Genomic DNA, 21696 nt, shown 5'->3' on the forward strand with positions numbered 1-21696 from the left:
CAGCAGCAGGGATAAAGATGGAGGAAAGTCAGCTCTGAGGGAGAATACACAGAGCAGACCACTGTGGGTGACAGCTGGAAGAGGGTGGTGCCTTTTCCTTGGACAATTAAGGCTCGCCATGCCAAAGGAAAAAGGAGATTCCCATAGAGAAAGGACTGTGCCAACCATGACCAAAGGCTTTTATAGCCCTACTGGTAAAGAGCTGCTGCTTTTAGGCTGTTTTAGGTATTAGATATTTTATGGTGCTTTATTCTGAAGCCACCCTGATTATGTATTTGAAGGATGGGACAGAAATCGATGAAACAGAGACACAAACAGTGGGATGAGAAGAGTATGTTCTGTGGCAGCCCTATTCTTGGGCCTTGAGCAGAATAGAGTACAATGGTACCTCAAGTTAAGTCTAATTTATTCCGGAGGTCCGTTCTTGACTTGAAACTGTTCTTAACCTGAAGCACCACTTTAGCCGCCGCCAGAGCACAATTTCTGTTCTCAACCTGAAGCAAAGTTCTTAACCCGAGGTAATATTTCTGGGTTAGCTGAGTCTGTAACCTGAAGCGTATGTAACCCGAGGTACCACTGTATTGCAGGCATCTGTTCAGTAACCTAAGCATTCTGCTGTTTCCCCCCCAATGTGTTTCTTCCCCCTTTACCCTTCAATGGCAGAAGAAGCCCAACTGGCTGTGTGGCAATTTCTGCAACGGAAGGACGAAGAAGAGCCGGATGATGGTTATGTGCTCCTGAGATCTGTCTACTTACTTTCCCTTGATCACATGGTGAGATAAAACATTGTCCTCCTCTTCGACTTTCCACTCGAAGGAGTTGGTATGAATTCACCCTGTGAGCGCCATTCACTTACCTGAGTCAGTTCTAAGTGAAGCCGTTTCCACTTCAATGATATTGAATTCAGCTGTTACACAAAACCTATTGCGTGGCGAGTTCCCGTCCCCCCCCCAGTGGAAATAAAGACACATGACAAAATTATTTAAGGTTAATGGGCTAAATATGGCCACAACTTTATTGGTTACAGGTGATGAGCGGTATTGGCTTAGGCATTGGTCCTAACAGACTATCCGGCTTCAGCCTGTCTGCTTGAAGACTGGGAAGGGTTAACCATTAGTTGGGGGAGTCCTGCTGATGAAGAAGAAGAAGAAGAGTTTGGATTTGATATCCCACCTTTCACTCCCCTTCAGGAGTCTCAAAGCGGCTAACATTCTCCTTTCCCTTCCTCCCCCACAACAAACACTCTGTGAGGTGAGTGGGGCTGAGAGACTTCAAAGAAGTGTGACTAGCCCAAGGTCACCCAGCAGCTGCATGTGGAGAGCGGAGACGCGAACCCGGTTCCCCAGATTACGTGACTACTGCTCTTAACCACTACACCACACTGCACATCAACTAGGAATTCCCCTGGGGTCACCGCTCGGGGGCATGCCTTAGGCTCTCACCTCAATAGGCTTCGGACGGGGCCACGCCCCCCGGAATCCTTTATCGGACTATCCTTCAATATGCGGGGCAGGTGATGGCGCTTCCTCCCCTCTTCCATCTACAAAACAATGCCAATGCCTAACCGCCAATACTAACAAAGTTGTGACGATTTGCTATGAGGTAGGTGAAAACCAAGTGGCTGGTGCCAATTTGCCAAGTGGAAAAATTCCTACCAGGCCCCTCAATGGCGAACAACCAAGGTCCATAGCAAGGTCAAGGAACGGAAACCTTGTAGTGTGGGAGGGTGGGAAACAGGAACAGCTGATATGCGGGAAAAGAGGAAGATCCCAGACCAAGCCTATGTTTAAATCTGGTGGGCCACGCCTCCAAAGCCAGCTGATTGGCTGGCCAGGGGGTGACACGGCCGGGGATTCCCCCAATCGCGCGGGGGCTGGGGCCGTGACACCCGCAATCCCACCTCTTCCTCAGGTTGGAAGTGGCTTTAGTTTAAGAAAGTTTGGTTTCTTAAGGTCCTATTGTTACGAAGTTTGAAAACTGAAGAAGGTAGGTCTATACATACCCAACCGATCACTGTTTATTTGGGGCAGTGGTGAGGCTGAGGGCTCGTCCACCCAGCCGCTTGCCCCATGCCTTGAAAGTATAGGTCCAAGTGGTTTTCTGCATGACCTGCACTTTCTAGGCATGGGTGCAAGTGGTTTCCCCCTTGCCTTGCTCCTTACTCAGGGAAAACCCGCTCTTTCGTGCTAAATTGCAACAAACGGCAATACAGGGAAACCCAAATTGCTGTTTGCTCCGGTTTTCCCCAGGGCAAAACAGCAGGATGAGTGTGGATGAGCCCTGAGGCTGTGTGGTCACACCAGCAGAGCTTATCTAGTTTGCCCTATACTGCCATGACCCTGCTGCTGCCCTGCCTTGTGCCAGCCCCATTTAAATAAACTGCATCACTAGGGCCAGAAAGGTGGCTCCATGGCTGCTCCCCACCCCACAGGCCTGTGTTGTCCATACCAGAACACTTTTACAGAGTGGGCTGCAGCCATGGAGAGAGTGCAGGATGGTAAGAAGAGTAAGAGGGTGATCTTCATTGTTTATTTAAGCCAGTACCTCCAATATGAAGATAGCTGTGCCCCCCATACTCCACTAGGGTCACTGCTAGCTCCTTGAGCTGTGGGTGTCTGCAATCCTAGGCTCTGACAAGCCTTGTTTGTGGTTCGAATTAAGACCTCTGCCTCACATCACCCTCTAATCAGTTATACCTGTGGCAGCGTATGCGCTTGCCAGGGCCCACACATGAGGAAAGGTGAGGCGACCGAACTCAGGCAGCAGGGGCAGCAGATCCTGATGTAGATCTTTATTCCCCCGTTGTTCCTGACGTTGATTCCTTGCCCCTTCTTTTCTGGTGGGGAGGGGGCACTGTTTTTTTGGGTCTCCTCAGATGCCAAAACATCTTGGGCCACCCCTGGCACTTGTCATATTCTAGTTTAAGTACCAGCTGATCTGTTGCCTCAGTCTAACAACTCGTCTCCTTCAGCCTTCTCTTCTCCAGGAGAACATAACTTTTCCCAACTTTTCTCACAGGACTGTTTTCTATACGTGAAAGAGGCTGGCAGGATAGAAGCCCTTAAATGAGGGTTAATGAAATCAGCTTTGCTTTCCCATATCTAGGAACGAGGAACCCGCTGGAATATAATCAAATCTGGGCTCCCGGTCGCCCTGTTCCAGTGTCTATATTTCTTCTTTGCCTTTCCCCTGGAAGAAGCTGGTGGAAACACTGGGATGAGTCAAGCCGAACATCAGGCACAGGAAATGTTTGTGCAGGTAGGGCTTGTTGTTGTTTAGTCATGTCTGACTCTTTGTGACCCCATGGACCAGAGCACGCCAGGCCCCCCTGTCTTCCACTGCCTCCTGCAGTTTGGTCAAACTCATGTTCGTAGCTTCGAGAACACTGTCCAACCATCTCATCCTCTGTCGTCTCCTTCTCCTTGTGCCCTCCATCTTTCCCAACATCAGGGTCTTTTCCAGGGAGTCTTCTCTTCTCATGAGGTGGCCAAAGTATTGGAGCCTCAGCTTCAGGATCTGTCCTTCCAGTGAGCACTCAGGGCTGATTTCCTTCAGAATGGATAGGTTTGATCTTCTTGCTGTCCACGGGACTCTCAAGAGTCTCCTCCAGCACCAGAATTCAAAAGCATCCATCCTTTGGTGATCAGCCTTCTTTGTGGTCCAGCTCTCACTTCCATACATCACTACTGGGAAAACCATAGCTTTAACTATACAGGCCTTTGTTGGCAAGGAGATGTCTCTGCTTTTGAAGATGCTGTCTAGGTTTGTCATTGCTTTTCTCCCAAGAAGCAGGCGTCTTTTAATTTCGTGACTGCTGTCACCATCTGCAGTGCTACCTAAGGCAAATGGAGCATCTGAGCATCTCAGGATGGGGAAAATATCTCAAAGCAGGAGGTGGTGTTGTTGTTTTTAAGCCCAGGGAAGGGTCTGCTTGGCTAATAGCATCTGATACTTCCAGGTGTTGTTCTTTGCTTCCAGACAATGCTCAACATTTATGCAGAAGACCAAGGGGTGGAGGAGCTTCTCATGGCTACTGACCTTCAGTCTCTAATCATAGCAGCAGCCTCCTTTTGGGACCGAGGTAGCCCTTCCTGGAAATGCCCCACAAGCCATGTGCTCCGAACAATTTCAAAGGCCCAGTCCAGAAACACAATTTCATACTTGCAAGGTAAAAAGAACCATGTTCTTCTGTACTTATGAGATGGAGATGACCTATCATAGATATCATGGATCTGTATTGGTGTTGTTTGGGTTCAAAGATTATTTCCCAGGGCTAAGAAGCGAATGATATCCCATAAGGCAGGTATAGGCAAACTCCAACCCTCCAGATGTTTGGGACTACAATTCCCACCATCCCTGACCACTGGTCCTGTTAGCTAGGTATGATGGGAATTGTAGTCCTAAACATCTGGAGGACCAGAGTTTGCCTATGCCTGCCATAAGGTGCCTCCCACATAGACTTCATTAAAAACACTGACCCAGAGTGCAGCGGCTGTGAAGAAAGCAGATTACATGTCGGGCTAGTTGATGTTTGGTTTTCAACTTTGCGATATATCAGCAGCTAAACATCACGATATACTGATATATCTCAATGTCTGCAATAAGGATGGAGCTATGTAGAGACATTGGCTGGCTCCACTGTTTTCATCAAATTGTGATGATTGCATAGCACACACATCTCATGATTCACAATATATTGTGATATCAAAAATTATGAAACCAATGATCATGGTATGGACTTGAAGCTGGTTTTGAACAATATATTGATATATTAGGGCTGGGCAATACATCAATATATATTTTTTTATGTATACATCAATAGGGACGCGGGTGGCGCTGTGGGTTAAACCATAGATCCTAGGACTTGCCAATCAGAAGGTCGGCGGTTCGAATCCCCGTGATGGGCTGAGCTCCCGTTGCTCGGTCCCTGCTCCTGCCAACCTAGCAGTTTGAAAGCACTTTGAAGTGCAAGTAGATAAATAGGTACCACTCTGGCGGGAAGGTAAACGCCGTTTCCATGCGGTGCTCTGGTTCACCAGAAGTGGCTTAGTCATGCTGGCTGCATGACCCGGAAGCTGCACACCGGCTTCCTCGCCAATAGAGCGAGATGAGCGCCACAACCCCAGAGTTGCCCGTGACTGGACCTAATGGTCAGGGGTCCCTTTACCTTTACCTTAATACATCAATATATCATCCAAAATCAGCCCTAACACACATCATGAATGGTGATACATTGCCAGGTCAAAAAGTATGAAACCAATATCACAATATGGACTTCAAACCAATTTTGGATGATCTATTGATGTCTTGCCCGGCCCTAATTACATGATAGGGATTATTAGCAAAAGGACTGAAAATAAAACTGCCATCATTGTAACATCATTACGTAAGCCTACGTTGCAGCAGCTTTAGGAAAAAGGCATATTGTTTTGGTCACTGTATCTCAAAAAGCATGTTGTACAGCTTGAAAAAGCGTAGGGAAAGGCAACCCAAATGATCAGGGTGCTGGAACAACTCCACTATGAGGAAGGGATATATTTGGACATTGTTATGGGGGGGGGGGGAAAGAAGATGAGTAAGGGAAGGCGGACATGAAAGAGGTTTATAAAATGATGCATAGCATAAAGAAAGTGAAGACAAAGAAGCCTTTCTCCCTGTCATCATATATGAGTCATCCAAAGAAAAAATGAAATCAATTGGCAGGCGATTCAGGACAGACAAAATAAGCGATAAGATAGCAGTGAATTAATTTATGGCATTCGATCCACAAGATGTATTGTAGTGCTGGCCAAGAAGTAGTGGTTTGATTTACCCAGTCTTGGACATACCCTTGGGTACTGAAAGTGGAAGTGTTGAGCTTCCGTAGTTAATATTTACCCGTTTTGCTTTTTTATTATTATTTCTAGCTATGGATTGCATCAAAATTTCCATTCAGAATTTGTCCAGGCTTGCTGACTCCCTGTCTCCTCGTGATGTATGCGAAGCAGTCAACATCATCTTGTGCTTTGTGAGGGATTCGTACCTGATCTCTCCTGCCTTGCTTTTGGAGTTTGAGAACAACGGGGGCTATCAGCTCCTGCTGAAAGTGTTTCTCAGGCAAGTCTGTTGATACAGCCTGTTGGTTGTCATAGAGTGATGACTGTGTCTTTTTTCGTTGAGTAATTCTATTGTATTTTGTCTTGGTTTCATTAATGCGTGCTTCTTAGGACTCAAGCTTTCTAGCCACAAGTCCATGCTTTTATTTAAAACTCTACTTTTATTTTTGCTCTGCCTCTTTCGTTAGGAAAGCCACCTCTTTAATGCTGAGCAGAAACTAATGGCAATTTGGGTTTTCTGCAGAACTGGGTTTTGCTCCAATTCAGTGGTAAATAGCTGCCATTGTTTTTTCAGGGAAAGGGCCGGGGCAAAAACCCAAAGTGCCTGGACGTGGAGCTTTAGAGATCCATTTGACAAAAAGCTCAGCAGAGCATGAGACTCTTAATCTCAAGGTTGTTGGTTTGGGCCCCACATTAGTTGAAAGAGTCCTGCATTTGCAGGAAGTTGGACTAGATGACTCTCATAAAAAGTAAAGGGACCCCTGACCATTAGGTCCAGTTGTGACCAACTCTGGGGTTGCAGCGCTCATCTCGCTTTATTGGCCGAGGGAGCCGGCGTACAGCTTCCGGGTCATGTGGCCAGCATGACTAAGCCGCTTCTGGCAAAACCAGAGCAGCGCACGGAAACGCCGTTTACCTTCCCACCGGAGCGGTCCCTATTTATCTACTTGCACTTTGCCGTGCTTTTGAACTGCTAGGTTGGCAGGAGCTGGGACCGAGCAACGGGAGCTCACCCCATCGCGGGGATTCGAACCGCCGATCTTCTGATCGGCAAGTCCTAGGCTCTGTGGTTTAACCCACAGCGCCACCCACATCCCAGATGACTCTCATAGCTCCTTTCAACTCTACATTTCTATGAAAGCACAGCCCTATGCTGAGAAACATGGCACAAAGGGAAGTCTGGATGAGTCCTAACTTCACTTTATTTCCTACCATGGGTTTCAAATTTAATTGTTGGGTCTCTGTTACACCATATTGAGCTGTGTTTGGTCCTTTAAAGACCAAAACAATATGTTTGGCAGAGAACCCAAGAGCCCCAATCCTGAGTTTACATCCAACATTCAGATTTCTGGGTTTTCTAACATGTCTGCTTCTTCTAAATTCCTGACCTAGAGAGGGACAGCTCTGACGAGTTCCATTTTGTTTTGTTTCTATGTTTTTATTTTGTGTTGGGCAGCTATTAACTCTTTTCAGCCAGTATGGTGGAACTGTTTAAATCACGACAGGAGGAGCACCAGGCTAGTTGTATTAAGCAGCTGTTCATTGTTCAAAAGGGAAGATTAATGTATGGTTACCTGACATCCCCGTTTCCCGGGGACAGTCCCGGATTTACAAATCTGTCCCCGGACAAAATCCGTCCCCGGAATGTCCCCAGATTTCATTTAATGTCCCCGGATTTACATTTGAAGTGTTGTAGATTTATTAGTAGGGAATGAATGTTGCGTGATTGGTTCAACAGCACAAGACACATCATATGGGGACTTCCGGTGAGCCAAAATGGCGGGCGCCATGGCAGTGAGCAGCTCCTGAAGCCAGCCAGAGCCAATTGCTCTACCAGGCTGACTCCGGGCTGCTGAGACTGCCGCTGCCTCCGCCACTGCCTAGGGGGAACCGGGGACGCCTGGTGCGTCAACTGGGGGAACCGCTGACTCCCCCATGACCCAAATTGAGACAGGAGCAAGAGTGTCCGGCCAATTGGCTGACTGCCCAGAGGTGCTCCGGGGCCACGAAAACCCCAGAGCCGACACAGGGAGAAAGAGGAGAGGAGAAGGAGAAGAAAGAGAGAGAAAGAGGAAGGAGAAAAAAGAGGGAGCCCCGACCTTGCCATGTTGCCGCTGCTGAGGAGAGGTAGGAGAGCACTGGGAGGGCAAAGACACATGGCCAAGCCCAGGCCCGACCCGAGCCTACCCCACGGCGGCTAGCGCTCCTAGAGAGCAGGTCGGGACCCAGAAGAAGGCCACGCGACAGAGGAGACCGCAGAAGTGAAGATCGTTCTGCCCGGACACTGAGGTCCAGCGCTGAGGGCCTTCTGGCGGTTCCCTCACTGCGAGAAGCCAAGTTCCAGGGAACCAGGCAGAGGGCCTTCTCGGTTGTGGCACCCGCCCTGTGGAGTGCTCTCCCACCAGATGTCAAAGAGAAAAATAACTACCAAACTTTTAGAAGACATCTAAAGGCAGCCTTCTTTAGGGAAGCTTTTAATGTTTAATAGGTTATTGTATTTTAGTGTTTTGTTGGAAGCCGCCCAGAGTGGCTGGGGGGACCCAGCCAGATGGGCGGGGTATGTATAAATAAATAAATAAATAAATAAATAAATAAATAAATAAATAATATTAATAATAATTACTTCTTTATTTTTTTAAAAAATAAACTTTACTTCCTCTTTTTTTTTTTAAAAAAGTGTCCCCTGATTCTTTGAAAATAAAATAAAATCTGGTAACCTTAGATTAAAGGCTCCCCTTGCCATATCCCCCCCTGCCCAGTGAATTGTGTTCCAATTTGCACCTCTGTCCAAGGATGGGGATCAGTTAGGTTTACAGAGGAAACCAGATTCCACTGTTCCTCCCATCACTATCTGGACAACATGATGTCATAGCTAGTCTGATTATCTCCTCCCTGGTCTTGAATTAGTCAGTCCTAATTTAAGCCTTGGGTATCTTTAGCTGTTCCTTCTCTCATATATGTCTTCTTGGGAATTCTGCACTGCAGCAGTGGCAGTGAGGTCCATGATGTGCCCAGTTGCTGTTTCCACATGTGATAACTAAGTTCTCCATCTGCGTTTCCAGATATGAAGGGCTGCTGAGCAGCAAAGAAGATGCCAGTGTTAAAGAAATGCTGGATTTCCTGGCACAACTGACAGTTTGCGGGAAAACAGAACTGAAGGTTTCAGGCAATATTACACCTCCCCAGCTGCCGCAATTCAGTGCTAAACAGTCCCCGTCTCCAGGTATGTATCATGTGGCCAATGATGTGAGGGAATTTGGCTGCATGGCATGAAAATGTGAAAGGGGACGCGGGTGGCGCTGTGGGTTAAACCACAGAGCCTATGACTTGCCAATCAGAAGGTCGGCGGTTTGAATCCCCGCGATGGGGTGAGCTCCCGTTGCTCGGTCCCTGCTCCTGCCAACCTAGCAGTTCGAAAGCATGTCAAAGTGCAAGTAGATAAATAGGTACCGCTGCGGTGGGAAGGTAAACGGCGTTTCCGTGCACTGCTCTGGTTCGCCAGAAGTGGCTTAGTCATGCTGGCCACATGACCCGGAAGCTGTATGCCGGCTCCCTTGGCCAATAAAGCGAGATGAGCGCCGCAACCCCAGAGTCGGTCATGACTGGATCTAATGGTCAGGGGTCCCTTTACCTTTACCTTTATGATTTGTGGGGACATGCAACCAGGAATTTAAACCCAGCCTATGAAAAAGTGAGCAGAAATCGCAACATAAAAAAGAGATCAGAAGTGTGTTCCTTCATTATGGATCATTTCCATAATTAATTGGAAAAAATGTTTTAAAGCACTCCTCCCCACCAAAAAAACAACAACCCCAGAGTCTTTTGTGTTGGGGATAATTCAGATTGAAATTCCCAGGTGTCAAAAAGTTATTTATGTTTGCTGCTACTGCGGCCCGTGTTTTGTTAGCCCAAAAATGGAAAACGAGCGAGGTCCCAACCAAAGAAAAATGGCAACTTAAGTTGATGGAATAGGCACAACTTGCAGACTTAATAGAAAAATAAGAGAACAAGAAGAACGTACTTTTAAAGAAGATTGGAAAATGTTTATTGACTAAGTGGGAAATAATTGTGTCCTCTGAAAACGTTAGCAGCATTAAGATAAATTCAACAGTGTAAATAAGTTTTGATGGATACAATAATGGAATACTGAATGATATAGTTTTTGTAAAACATGCAGGGATTTGTGATATGTAAGATAAACCATGGAAGGAGAAGGGAAGTCATTGATATTTTAATGATGTAAAAATGAGCATTTTAAATTGCAAAACAGAAAATTTGATGAAAATTATATACAAAAAAGAGAAGCGTGTTCCTTCAAACAGTAACAGTTTGAATTCTGAACATTTGGACCAGAAGTGGTCAATGGAAGCACCTCTCGTTTAAGTGCCCTGAAAAGGCTACATACCAAACATTGCAGCAGGACCGCCGTCATTAATTTCCCTAGCATTTACATGACAGCAAAGCTTGCTAGATTTCCCCCAATAATGTCTTAGGAAGAAGGCTGTTAAGACTTTTTATTTTAAAAAAGAAGTGGTTGCAAATACTGTATTTTTTCCTCTATAAGACTCACTTTTTCCCTCCTAAAAAGTAAGGGGAAATGTGTGTGCGTCTTATGGAGCGAATGCAGGCTGTGCAGCTATCCCAGAAGCCAGAACAGCAAGAGGGATTGCTGCTTTCACTGCGCAGCGATCCCTCTTGCTGTTCCGGCTTCTGAGAGTCAGAATATTTTTTTTCTTGTTTTCCTCCTCCAAAAACTAGGCATGTCTTGTGGTCTGGTGCGTCTTATAGAGCGAAAAATACGGTAATCACCCAGGGAGAATACCAGAGAAATTGCTGATGCTGTTGTTTCCCCCCCACAGGAAATACGGTGAAAAACCTGAAAGCCTTCCAGGTGCTAGAATCCCTTTTTCGGAAATCGAGCAACGCAGAGCTCTGCCAGCACATCTTACTGGCCCTGAAAGATATCTGGACCTGGAACCCCATGAACTTTTTCCTCCTGGAGTGGTCTCTGCAGCCCATTTCCCAGTTTGTGGGCATCATCTCTCTCAAGCCCATGCTGGTCCAGAGACAGTTCTTCCAGTTGGTGGAGTCCTTGGTGCTGGATCTCTCGTACATCCCCCACGAGATCCTAAAGGATGTTCAGGGCTTGATCAAGGAGAGTCCTGATCCACTGTGCACTTCACTTGCTCTGCGCTGCCTCCACAGCATCACACAGAGGGACCTGCTCTTCACAGATATCTTCAGAGACTCGGGGCTCTTGGGAATGCTACTTGTGCAACTACGCAAAGAGGCGAAGATATTGAGAAAGAAAGGTACAATGCATTAACCACACCTCTCTCTATGTCAGCGGTTCTCAACCTGTGGGTCCCCAGATGTTGTTGGACTACAACTCCCATCATCCCTGAGCTCTGGCCTTGCTAGCTAGGGGTGATGGGAGTTGTAGTTCAACAACATCTGGGGACCCACAGGTTGAGAAAGGCTGCTCTATGTAGTGCAGTTTCAGCCAGGCACCATGGACGCTGGTGGCACTGTGGTCTAAACCACTGGGTCTCTTGGGCTTGCTGATCAGAAGGTCGGTGGTTCGAATCCCCACTATGGAGGGGACCAGGAAGGGGTCCTGCCTATAACGGAGCAGGATTTAATGCCCCCACCCCCACCACTAGGGCTGAGCAAAGTCTGGTCTTCAATATCATGATATATCACCAACTTAACACTGTGATATACCTATATATCACGATGTCTGAAATAAGTATGTAACTATGTAGAGGTGAACGAGGTAATGTCCTGGTAACTGCTACTACAAAGTGGTAGTTGGGATGTTGGTGGCTCTGTGGTCTAAACCACTGAGCCTCTTGGGCTTGCCGATCAGAAGGTTGGTGGTTTGAATCTCCGCGACGGAGTGAGCTCCCGTTGCTTGGTCCCTGCTCCTGCCCACCTAGCAGTTTGAAAGCACGTCAAAGTGCAAGTAGATAAATAGGTACCGCTCTGGGGGGAAGGTAAATGGCGTTTCCATGTGCTACTCTGGTTTCGCCTGAAGCGGCTTAGTCATGCTGGCCACATGACCCGGAAAAACTGTCTGCGGACAAACGCCAGCTCCCTCGGCCTGTAAAGCGAGATGAGCGCCCAACCCCAGAGTCTTTCGCGACTGGACTTAACTGTCGGGGCTCCTTTACACCTCAGTCAGATAGTGGCATTCCTCTACTTCCTGGTTCCTCACCTGTTCAGCTTCAACAGCCCTTGCCAGTTTCTCGCGAGATGGCATTGTTTCATTTTGGGAGTTGGTTTTCTGTTTGGTTTTAGAAATGGCCCTCCTCCACAAGAAGTGTTGTTGCTGAGGCAATTGGTCTGGTTTCTTTTCATCCAGGGGGAAACCAAGCAGTGTATCAGGATCAGGCGATGGAAAGAGAGCTCACCAATAGGACACTGAAGCTGGTGGCGGCTCTTACAGAAGGATCTGTTAGGAACACAGGTAAGAAGAATCCATGAAGTGCTGTTGGTCACTGTTTATGGTTATGTGTCCCAGGGACTGGAGAGGAGATACCTTATTCAACTATGGAAAAGTGACCCAAACTGGTATTCTGGATTTCCTCTCCAGAAAGGTCATTCTGCTTTTTATTTAGTATTGTTCGATTAAGGATAAATAGATTGTCTTTGCTGGATTAATTTCAGTTTCAGACATTTAATCAAAAAATGGCAATTTTCGCTCCTGTTTCTTTTTTTGCATAATAGAATTACAGAATTACAGAATTTTAGAGTTGGAAGGGACCCTAAGGATCATCTAGTCCAACCCCCTGAAATGCAGGAATATGCAGCTGTTCCTTTCAGGGACCGAACCTGCAACCGTGGCATTATTAGTTTTCAATTACAATCTAATAATAGCCTCATTATAACAAAACCAATTTATAATACGAATACCAATCATCCTGATACTGAATTATATAATTTAGGGGGTCCCCCACGTGCTAGAATTGATTGTTTGATGATTTTTTTTTTATTTCTGCGTTCCAAAATCTCAATAATTTCAATTACATTCTGGTCATAATAATAATCCCTTATACAATAACTGCAATATTAATAACTTCTCTTCATGTTGACACATTAAATGATTTATAGAACTACAAGTGAGGCACTCAAACTACCATTTTTTTTTGCTCTATAGGACGTACCGGACCATAGTAGGGGGAGAACAGGAAAAAAAAATTCTCCCCCCTCTCTGCTCAGCGCCCCTTCAGCGAAGCGGCAGGAGAAAGGAGCCCCTTCCATTTCTCCTCCCGCTTCGTTGAAGGGGCACTGCGCAGAGAGGGAAAACTGTGCAGCACCTCTCCAGCGAAGCTCTCCAGGCTTCCCTCTCGCTCTCCAGGCTTCAGGCGGCTATCCGCAAGCCTTCGGAGTGCAGCGGGAACTCCTGCTGCACTCCGAAGGCTTGCGGACAGCTGCCTGAAGCCTCCGGAGTGCAGCGGGAGTTCCCACTGCGCTCCGGGGGCTTCAGCGAAAGCAACGCGAAGCCTCTGGAGCGCGGGGGGAGCTCTCCCTCTGCGCTTCGGAGGCTTCGCGTTGCTATCGCTGAAGCCAAGGAGCCTGCATTCGCTCCATAGGACGCACACACATTTCCCCTTCATTTTTGGAGGGGGAAAAGTGCATCTTATAGAGCGAAAAATACGGCATATCCTTGTTCTTCCTGTGTGTGGCAATTGTTCTGTCTGTGGTGTTTCTTCCTGTCTTTGTACAATGTTATGTCTGTCTTTTCCCAGTTGCTGCTGTTATCCATCATGCCTTGGGCAGAGCTGATATCCCATGGTTGTTCCAGAAATTTATCCCTCACTCTGCCCATGCTTCGTTGTTTTGCAACTTTAACAACAGCTGCAAAATTCACTCTGCCCCAATAAATAACCTGTTTTCACCATTTCCCCTCTCAGACTGGGAAAAGAAGACAGCCGAACGAAGCCTTATCTCAAATTTTCACTCCCGTTTCTGTGTTGGTTAGAATTGTCCTATATTGCTATGTGTGATACTGCAGAATGCTTACAAAAGTAAAGATGGGGGCCCTCTAATTTGCTATTTCCATGCTTTTTCCATGCATGAGTGAATTTCTAAGCCAGTGTTTCCCAAACTTGGGTCTCCAGCTGTTTTTGGACTACAACTCCCATCAGCCTTAGCTAGTGGCCAGGGATGATGGGAATTGTAGTCTGAAAGCAGCTGGAGAAACACTGTTTGGGAAACCCTGTTCTAAGTGCTTTAACTCTTCTCTAGAGTTAGAACTGACATATTTAAAGATTTTTCACTTTAGTCCTTATATTTGTTCTTGGTGATTCTCAGCTAGCTAGCTGGTCCTCTCCTTGAAGACCCTGGATAATTTATGCAATAGGATAAGTACTAAAACTAATATATCTTCAAAATTATGTCGGTATGCAGCAATCAAAGGTGTGGTGTGGTCATGCATTAGCTAACTATGTTTACTTACTGCTTTAGTGGTTCTCAGAGACTACGGGATGGTGCCGTATATCAAGATTTTTATAGACGATGAATTGTACCGAAATGATACCCTGACTATCTTGGAGCATCTGTCAGTTATCAACCCTGAGGAGTACATGAGTATCATTGTTGGGGCCTTGTGCTCTTCTACCCAAGGGGAACTGAATTTCAAGCTGGATCTACTTAAGGTGATAAATACGAAATGCTCCTTCTTGCTTATTTAGTTCCCCTCCCTCTTTATGTAGACATATGTGATGGCTGGGCTTGCTCCTTTCTACTTTTGTTTTCCCCTCCTGCACAAAATGCTAAGGAAATGCTATATTATTGATTGATTGATTGATTGATTGATTGATTTGTATACCGCCCTTCGCTGGGATGCCCCTGAGAGGCCTGCGCCCTGGCGCAATGAACCACTAAGCCCTATGGGAAAGACAGCTCTGTATAGAGCGCAACAGGCTGAATGGTAATGTTTGTAACAAATTTCTTTACTGGTTACTTCCTAACTTGTGAATCATGTACACCATATACAATCCTTAAGGTATATAACCTATTTAATTAAATCCAATGCAGATATATTTCTTCTTTCTTAATATATTCTTATGTTACACAGTCTTCAAATGATTAAGGAAAGGTCCCCAGAATGTCACAGAAAATATTGATCATAGTATTATCAAGTGTCTATATTTGTATTATATAGACTTATTAACAGCTGAGGAAGCCCTTCGGGGCGAAACTAGGAAATATCTGGAAACCTTGTTCTGCCTACCCAGCTAACTGGGCCAGCCCGCCTGTGTCTCTGCCTGGGCCAACGTGCCTGTGTCTGCCACCTATACTAGGCAACCTCATCAACTGTATTGTCCGTGACATTCCGGTGACCTTACCTTAATCATCCAACAACTGTGTAACACAAGAATGTATTAAGAAGGAATATATATACAGTGGACGCTCAGGTTGCGAACGTGATCCGTGCGGGATGCATGTCCCCAACCCGCAGTGGCGCATCTGCGCATTTGCGGGTTGCGATTCGGCGCCTCTGTGCATGTGCAAAGCGCGATTTAGTGCTTCTGTGCATGCGCGACTGCCGAAACCCGGAAGTAACCCGTTCCGGTACTTCCGGGTTTCGGTGGTCCGCAACCCCAAAAAACGCAACCTGAAGCGTCTGTAACCCGAGGTATGACTGTATCTGCATTGGATTTAATTAAATAGGTTATATACCTTAAGGATTGTATATGGTGTACATCCTGGACTTGATTCGCCTGTTAGGAAATAACCAGTAAAGAAATTTGTTACAAACATTGCCATTCAGCCTGTTGTGCTCTATATGTTGTAACTACCCCATCAAGAGGGGACACGGGGGGCGCTGTGGTCTAAACCACAGAGCCTAGGGCTTGCCGAGCAGAAGGTCGGCGGTTCGAATCCCCGCGATGGGGTGAGCTCCTGTTGCTTGGCCCCTGCTCCTGCCAACCTAGCAGTTTGAAAGCACATCAAAGTGCAATTAGATATATAGGTACTACTCCGGCGGGAAGGTGAACAGCATTTCTGTACACTGCTCTGGTTTGCCAGAAGCAAGATCAGGCAACCTCCCATCCATCTGGTCACGGGAGCCACACACTAACAGTGCCTCCCGTCTTATCTGGATTGAGCTTCAGTTTATTGGCTCTCATCCAGTCCATTACCGAGTCAAGACAATGATCCAGAACATCCGCTGCCACACCTGCAGATGTAAAGGAGAAACAGAGCTGTGTGTCATCAGCATATTGCTACTTCATAGGAGGCCCTATTCATCATTGCCAGTACATCTGTGAGAAGGATTTCAGGCCAGATGGGAATGCTGTATCAGCTATGTAGACAAGTCAGTTCTGACTCCATAGTTTTGCAGTTATTTCAAGTTTCTAGGAGTTGTTCAGATTCTTTAAAACAGGGCTTGTGTTCTAATTTTCTTCATCCCACCCCACAACTGGGGTGGTCTCTGTGGGAATGTTCAGGGATGCAGGAGAGGATATATTGTCTGATTATATCCTTATCCAACTTGTGTTAACAAGTTCCCGATTTCAGCAGAGTAACACCCCCCTTATTTTAAACTTTGCAGCGGATGCATTTGTTCATGCTCGCTAAAGCCTCCATAATAACTGTTCTGGTATTTCCCCCTTATTCCCTCATAAAATATAAGAGACGACACAGTCTTTTACAAAAGTATAAAAAGAGTTTACTCACATTCTGTTCACAATCAAATCCCAGAAGGCAGACTTAGGCTTAATGAAGTAATAGACATTTGGAATCTATCTTATAAGAAGACAGTCCCTTTGTCCTCTCTTGGCTGGAAGCCAAGAGTGCATCTTTCACTCAGTAGATGTTGCTTCTTCGATGCATGTGGTGAAAGAGAGAAGGAAGAGAAGGAAGATGGCTGCCCTGCCCTGTGCTTTTATCATTACCTGCACAGGTGAGGCCACACCCACCACTAGTCACTTGTAGAGGAAGCCTGTCCCAGCCCAGAGGGAAACAGGAAGTTTACCTGGTGGCTGGACAAACATCCCTCCCCATGTGTAAACATGTACACTCTAGGAATGTTGTACTTGACTGCTCTTGTGTTTCACATCCCACAGTCTCCTGCCCCCAGAAAGGTTTAGACAAACATTTCTTACTATAACCCTATCTGCTAGAATAAAAGAGAACTTCAACCCACTCAAAGATGCCTTGCATCCACTGAAGAGAATAAACTTACCACAGTTGATCCAACAATCTTTTTAAGACTGAGTTTGTTGCATTACCTGATCCAGTGAGAAGCAATGCAGCTTTGATGCCTAATTCTGACAAATTATAACTGTGTTAATACATAATGTAAGAAAATGAATTTGTTATATACAGCCCTTGGGACAGTGATTACATTATGCACAAATTCAGATTGATTTGCTAATATATATTTAGCTGTTAAACCCCAAGCTCAAATGTGATTAGCTCTACAGTATTCCAGAGTGGCATGAGGTAGGCAATTATGAGGAATAACGAATAATGCAATGTGAAAATAAATTCTGTTAGCTGTAAATGAGTTAGGGGGTTCCACTGCAGGCAAACCTTTTATAGATTCAAGCCAGAAGGACAGACAATTAAACTATAACAGAGTTAGAGCGAGAAGAAATGGAGTTACTCCTGACCTTTCTAGATATGTGTCAGAGCTATCCTGATACTTTGAAGTCCAACTGATTAGATTTATGCTCTGTTCAGGAGCCTAGTATAATACATTAGCATGCAAAACTGAATGACAGTAATAAAGTCCTCCTCCTGTGTTTCTGGCAAGCCCCCTTCTCACCCATTTGATGGGTTAAGGGGAAGAGAGAAAGAGAGAGAATTTGTATGTCATGATGGGAATGTTTTGCCTCATGTGCTTGGTCTGTGAGCACTTAGAAAAGGATGCTCTGAATAATAGGCACCAACTCTATGGGGCTGAGGACAGCATCCCCCCCAAAAGGATGTGGGGACAGCCCCCCAGGCCTCCCCACAGCAGCAATGGACCCCGCCAGGCTTCCCTGGGCCTTGCAGCCTGCTCCCAAGGTGTGGGACATCACACGTGTGTGTCGCACATGTGACGTCATGCGCACACAACAAACTCCCTGCAATGTCGTGCAGAACTGGCTGCCTCTGCTGTCATTACTAAGACCAGCATGGGTTTCTCAAAAACAAGTCATGCCAGGCAAATTTCATTCCTTTTTCTTGATAGAGTTACAAGCTTAGTTACAAGCGCCTTATTCTGGACAGTTCGAGTTTCTAAGCCCTACCTCTGAAATATCTGTTGCCTCAGCCAGAGACATGATGGGCCTGGTATTTCTTTTGTGCAGGTTGACATCGTAAAGCCATTGTCACAAAGGTTTACTTCTTACAGAGCTGGCAAACCTGTGTCTGGGATATGCCAGGTCAGATTCTTGTGTGGGAATCCAACAAAGAGAAACACGCCTTCCACAGAGCTAAGGCTAAAACCGCTCTCTGTGGCATTCTATCTTGCTATGTGTTGAGGTTTGTTGCAGATCCTCCAAGTGTCCCTATTTTCAATCATCATTTATTTGTATGCCGCCTTTCCATAGTTGAAACTATGCACAGGGTGGCTTACAGCATGACAAGATTTACATAATTACCGTATTTTTGGCCCTATAGGACGCACTTTTCCCCCTCCAAAAATGAAGGGGAAATCTGTGTGCGTCCTATGGGGCGAATGCAGGCTTTCGCTGAAGCTTGGAGAGCGAGAGGGGTCAGTGCGCACAAACCCCTCTCACTCTCCAGGCTTCAGGAAGCTATCAGCAAGCCTGGGGAACCCGCAGAAGTTCCCGCAGGGCTCCCTAGGCTGCGGATAGCAGCCTGCTGCACGGAGCACGGGGCGCCCTGAAGCAGAGCGCCTCGCCGCCGGGCAGACATCGGGCAGCCCCACAAGCTCGGGGGACAGCGGGGAGGCGCAGCGCCGCCATCCCGCTGTTCCCCGACCTGGTTTGGATTCCCCGACCTGGTTTTGGGGGGAAATAAAGGAAATCCCCCCTTTATTTCCCCCAAAAAAACTAGGTGCGTCCTATGGACCGGTGCGTCCTATGGGACAAAAAAATATGGTACAAACAGAAGACATAAACAATAAATAAAATACATCAAAAGTACACAACCTAATGGAAAGAACTTCCACATAAATCATAAAATCTAAAACTAAAGATACAACAATAATATCAATAACGGCAACAGCTCTCTCAACCCCCTGTAAATAATACTCCAGCTCAAGAATCTGTTCAGCAATCTCAGTTTTCGTAGCTGGAGTCAGTCAGCACTCCACTCTCCCAGGCTAGATGGGAAAGGGCCAGTAAGGCAGGGTGCAGGTCTTCCAGGGCTCACAGCCAAGATGGTCTCATTTAAAACAACACAGATAAAAATTAAAAACAATTTAAAAGAGGAGCCCTCAGAGCCCTCCAGCTATTATTATGGAACAGGACATCCCTATTTTCATTGGAGAAATGTTGGATGGCATGTTGTTGTTGTTTTTTAAATGGAGGATCATTCAGTTGAGGGAGCCCCATTTGCTTTTGGGTACACCCCAAAGGTTTACAACCTACCACACTGAGCCCTAGGCCCAAATCACTCCTTTAAATTCCTAGGAGTTTATCTCAGTGAAGACCTTACTTGGAAAATAAATACAACCAGGTGGTTACGAAAGCCCAACAGAGACTGCATCTCCTCAGAGTATTGCGGAAGAACAATGTCAATCAGCATTTGATGATCTCCTTCTACCGGTCCACAATAGAAAGTGTCCTTTCATACTGCATCACGGTGTGGTACGCTATTTTGATATCATCTGATAGGAAGTGCCTACAGAGGGTGGTGAATACAGCACAAGATATTATGGGCTGTCCCGTGAATCCGCTGGATGAAATAGCGGAAGAACGTTGCCTCAGGAGAGTGAGGAAAATTCTCAGGGATGATTCACACCCTGGCCGGCACTTTCTTGATCTCTTGCCCTCAGACAGAAGATATAGAAGCATGATTAGTTGCACCAACAGGGTAAAGAACAGCTTCTATCCGTGGGCTGTTAGGCTGCTGAATGAAAAGACAACAACAGGGCAGGTGTGCATCAGTAAACAAGGGGAATTAAGACTAAGAGAGCTGAGTGGGGGGTGCTCGTGTAATCTCACTGTATACAAGTTGTACAAGTGACAATAAAGTATTTCAGTATTCAATATTTAAAGTTTACAGAGCAATTGAAGTGATGACTAAGTACTTTCTTCCTTTCTCACTCTCCAATTCCAAAGTCTCTCCTGAGGACACTGGATAATCCCAAGGGCCGTTCAGCCTTCAGAACCAGCAGTGGTTTTAATGGGCTGCTCTCTCTGCTGGCTGACATGGAAGGCGCGTTGCAGGATCCGCCCTCAAGCTTGTGGGCCCCGTTTGGTCCTAGCCACATAATGGAGCTCGTATTGCATATACTCCAAGCAATAGCGGCTGCTATCTATTCGGACGCTGTCAACGGTGATTTTTTCCAAAAGAACGGGCTCTTTGACAAGATGGCGGAGGACCTTGGCTCACTAGGCTGCTTCTCAGGACAGAAGTGGGGACAGATTCCAGTACAGCTCCACGCAACACGGTCGTTTGCTGAATTTTCAAGTGCAGCTGTTTCCTCGCCCGAGTCCTTTCCCACCTGGCTTAAAAGCTGCATAATTATACTCAGTTTCCTTGACAACATGGCCAAGAGGAACCCCTTCGAACTCAAGAGCTACTTGGTGGACATGAAACTAGGTGTAGATCAAGTCCCTCAAGATGTAAAAGAAAATAAACCAGAAGAAATTGAAGACAACTTTGAGCATTCAGGTGAAAATAGAGCAACTGTAGACCTACAGCCAGAATTCAAAGACAGGTAAGTTTTTGACTACTAAAAATGTCTAAAGATGCTTCTGTTATTACCGCATTTTTCACTCTATAAGATGCACCAGACCACAAGACGCACCTAGTTTTTGGAGGAGGAAAACAAGAAAAATATTATTCTGAATCTCAGAAGCCAGAACAGCAAGAGGGATCGCTGTGCAGTGAAAGCAGCAATCCCTCTTGCTGTTCTGGCTTCTGAGATAGCTGTGCAGCCTGCATTTGCTCCACAAGACGCTCACACATTTCCCCTTACTTTTTAGGAGGAAAAAAGTGAGTCTTATAGAGCAAGAAATACGGTATATTTTTACAGCATTCTTTTCATACAGTAAGTGAAGGGGGAGACATTTTATCCAGCTTCCACACCTGAAACAATATGTGAATTGAAATACATGGATCCTTCATGGTTTGTACTACTCTGGGTTTCATAACAAAGCTCTTCAGGCAAATAATGTGTACTAAAAGGTGTTTGTTTTTGTTTAAAAGGGAAAAGTGTGCATAAAAATGCATATGTTTGTGAAAATAACACAAAATACATTATAATAGGGGAAATCACTTGAAAAATGTGTATATTGTGGGAAATTGCATACAAAAACCTTGCATGTCAGGAGAACTGTGAATGGAAGTGCTGGTGGATTTTCACGAGGACTGTGGCAAACTGAATTTAAGATTGGAAAAGTAAGAAACTGAGGGAAACTGACAGCAATCGATTTGGCCATCTCTATGTGCAGTAATTACCGTATTTTCCGCTCTATAAGACGTGCCAGACCACAAGACGCACCTAGTTTTTGGAGGAGGAAAACAAGAAAAAAATATTCTGAATGTCAGAAGCCAGAACAGCAAGAGGGATCGCTGCACAGTGAAAGCAGCAACCCCTTTTGCTGTTCTGGCTTCTGGGATAGCTGCGCAGCCTGTATTCACTCCATAAGACGCACACACATTTCCCCTTACTTTTTAGGAGGGAAAAAGTGAGTCTTATAGAGCAAAAAATATGGTAACTGGCAGCCTGCTTCTGTGCATGTTGACA

General features: G+C 45.9%; 1 protein-coding gene across 1 annotated transcript in view; it reads left to right on the forward strand.

The window, feature by feature from the left end:
• The window catches only part of WDFY4 (WDFY family member 4), a 195813-nt gene that overhangs the window by 14796 nt on the left and 159321 nt on the right, over window positions 1-21696 (forward strand). Inside the window, exons 4-12 of the mRNA XM_083615378.1 lie at window positions 664-773; window positions 3106-3258; window positions 3979-4168; window positions 5907-6096; window positions 8879-9039; window positions 10676-11128; window positions 12181-12285; window positions 14286-14476; window positions 20063-20664. Coding sequence (XP_083471504.1) covers window positions 664-773; window positions 3106-3258; window positions 3979-4168; window positions 5907-6096; window positions 8879-9039; window positions 10676-11128; window positions 12181-12285; window positions 14286-14476; window positions 20063-20664 — 2155 coding nt within the window. The remainder of the gene's footprint in view (window positions 1-663; window positions 774-3105; window positions 3259-3978; window positions 4169-5906; window positions 6097-8878; window positions 9040-10675; window positions 11129-12180; window positions 12286-14285; window positions 14477-20062; window positions 20665-21696) is intronic.

Source organism: Podarcis filfolensis (assembly GCF_964270895.1).
Source record: "Podarcis filfolensis genome assembly, chromosome: 5".
Taxonomy (NCBI): Eukaryota; Metazoa; Chordata; class Lepidosauria; order Squamata; family Lacertidae; genus Podarcis; species Podarcis filfolensis.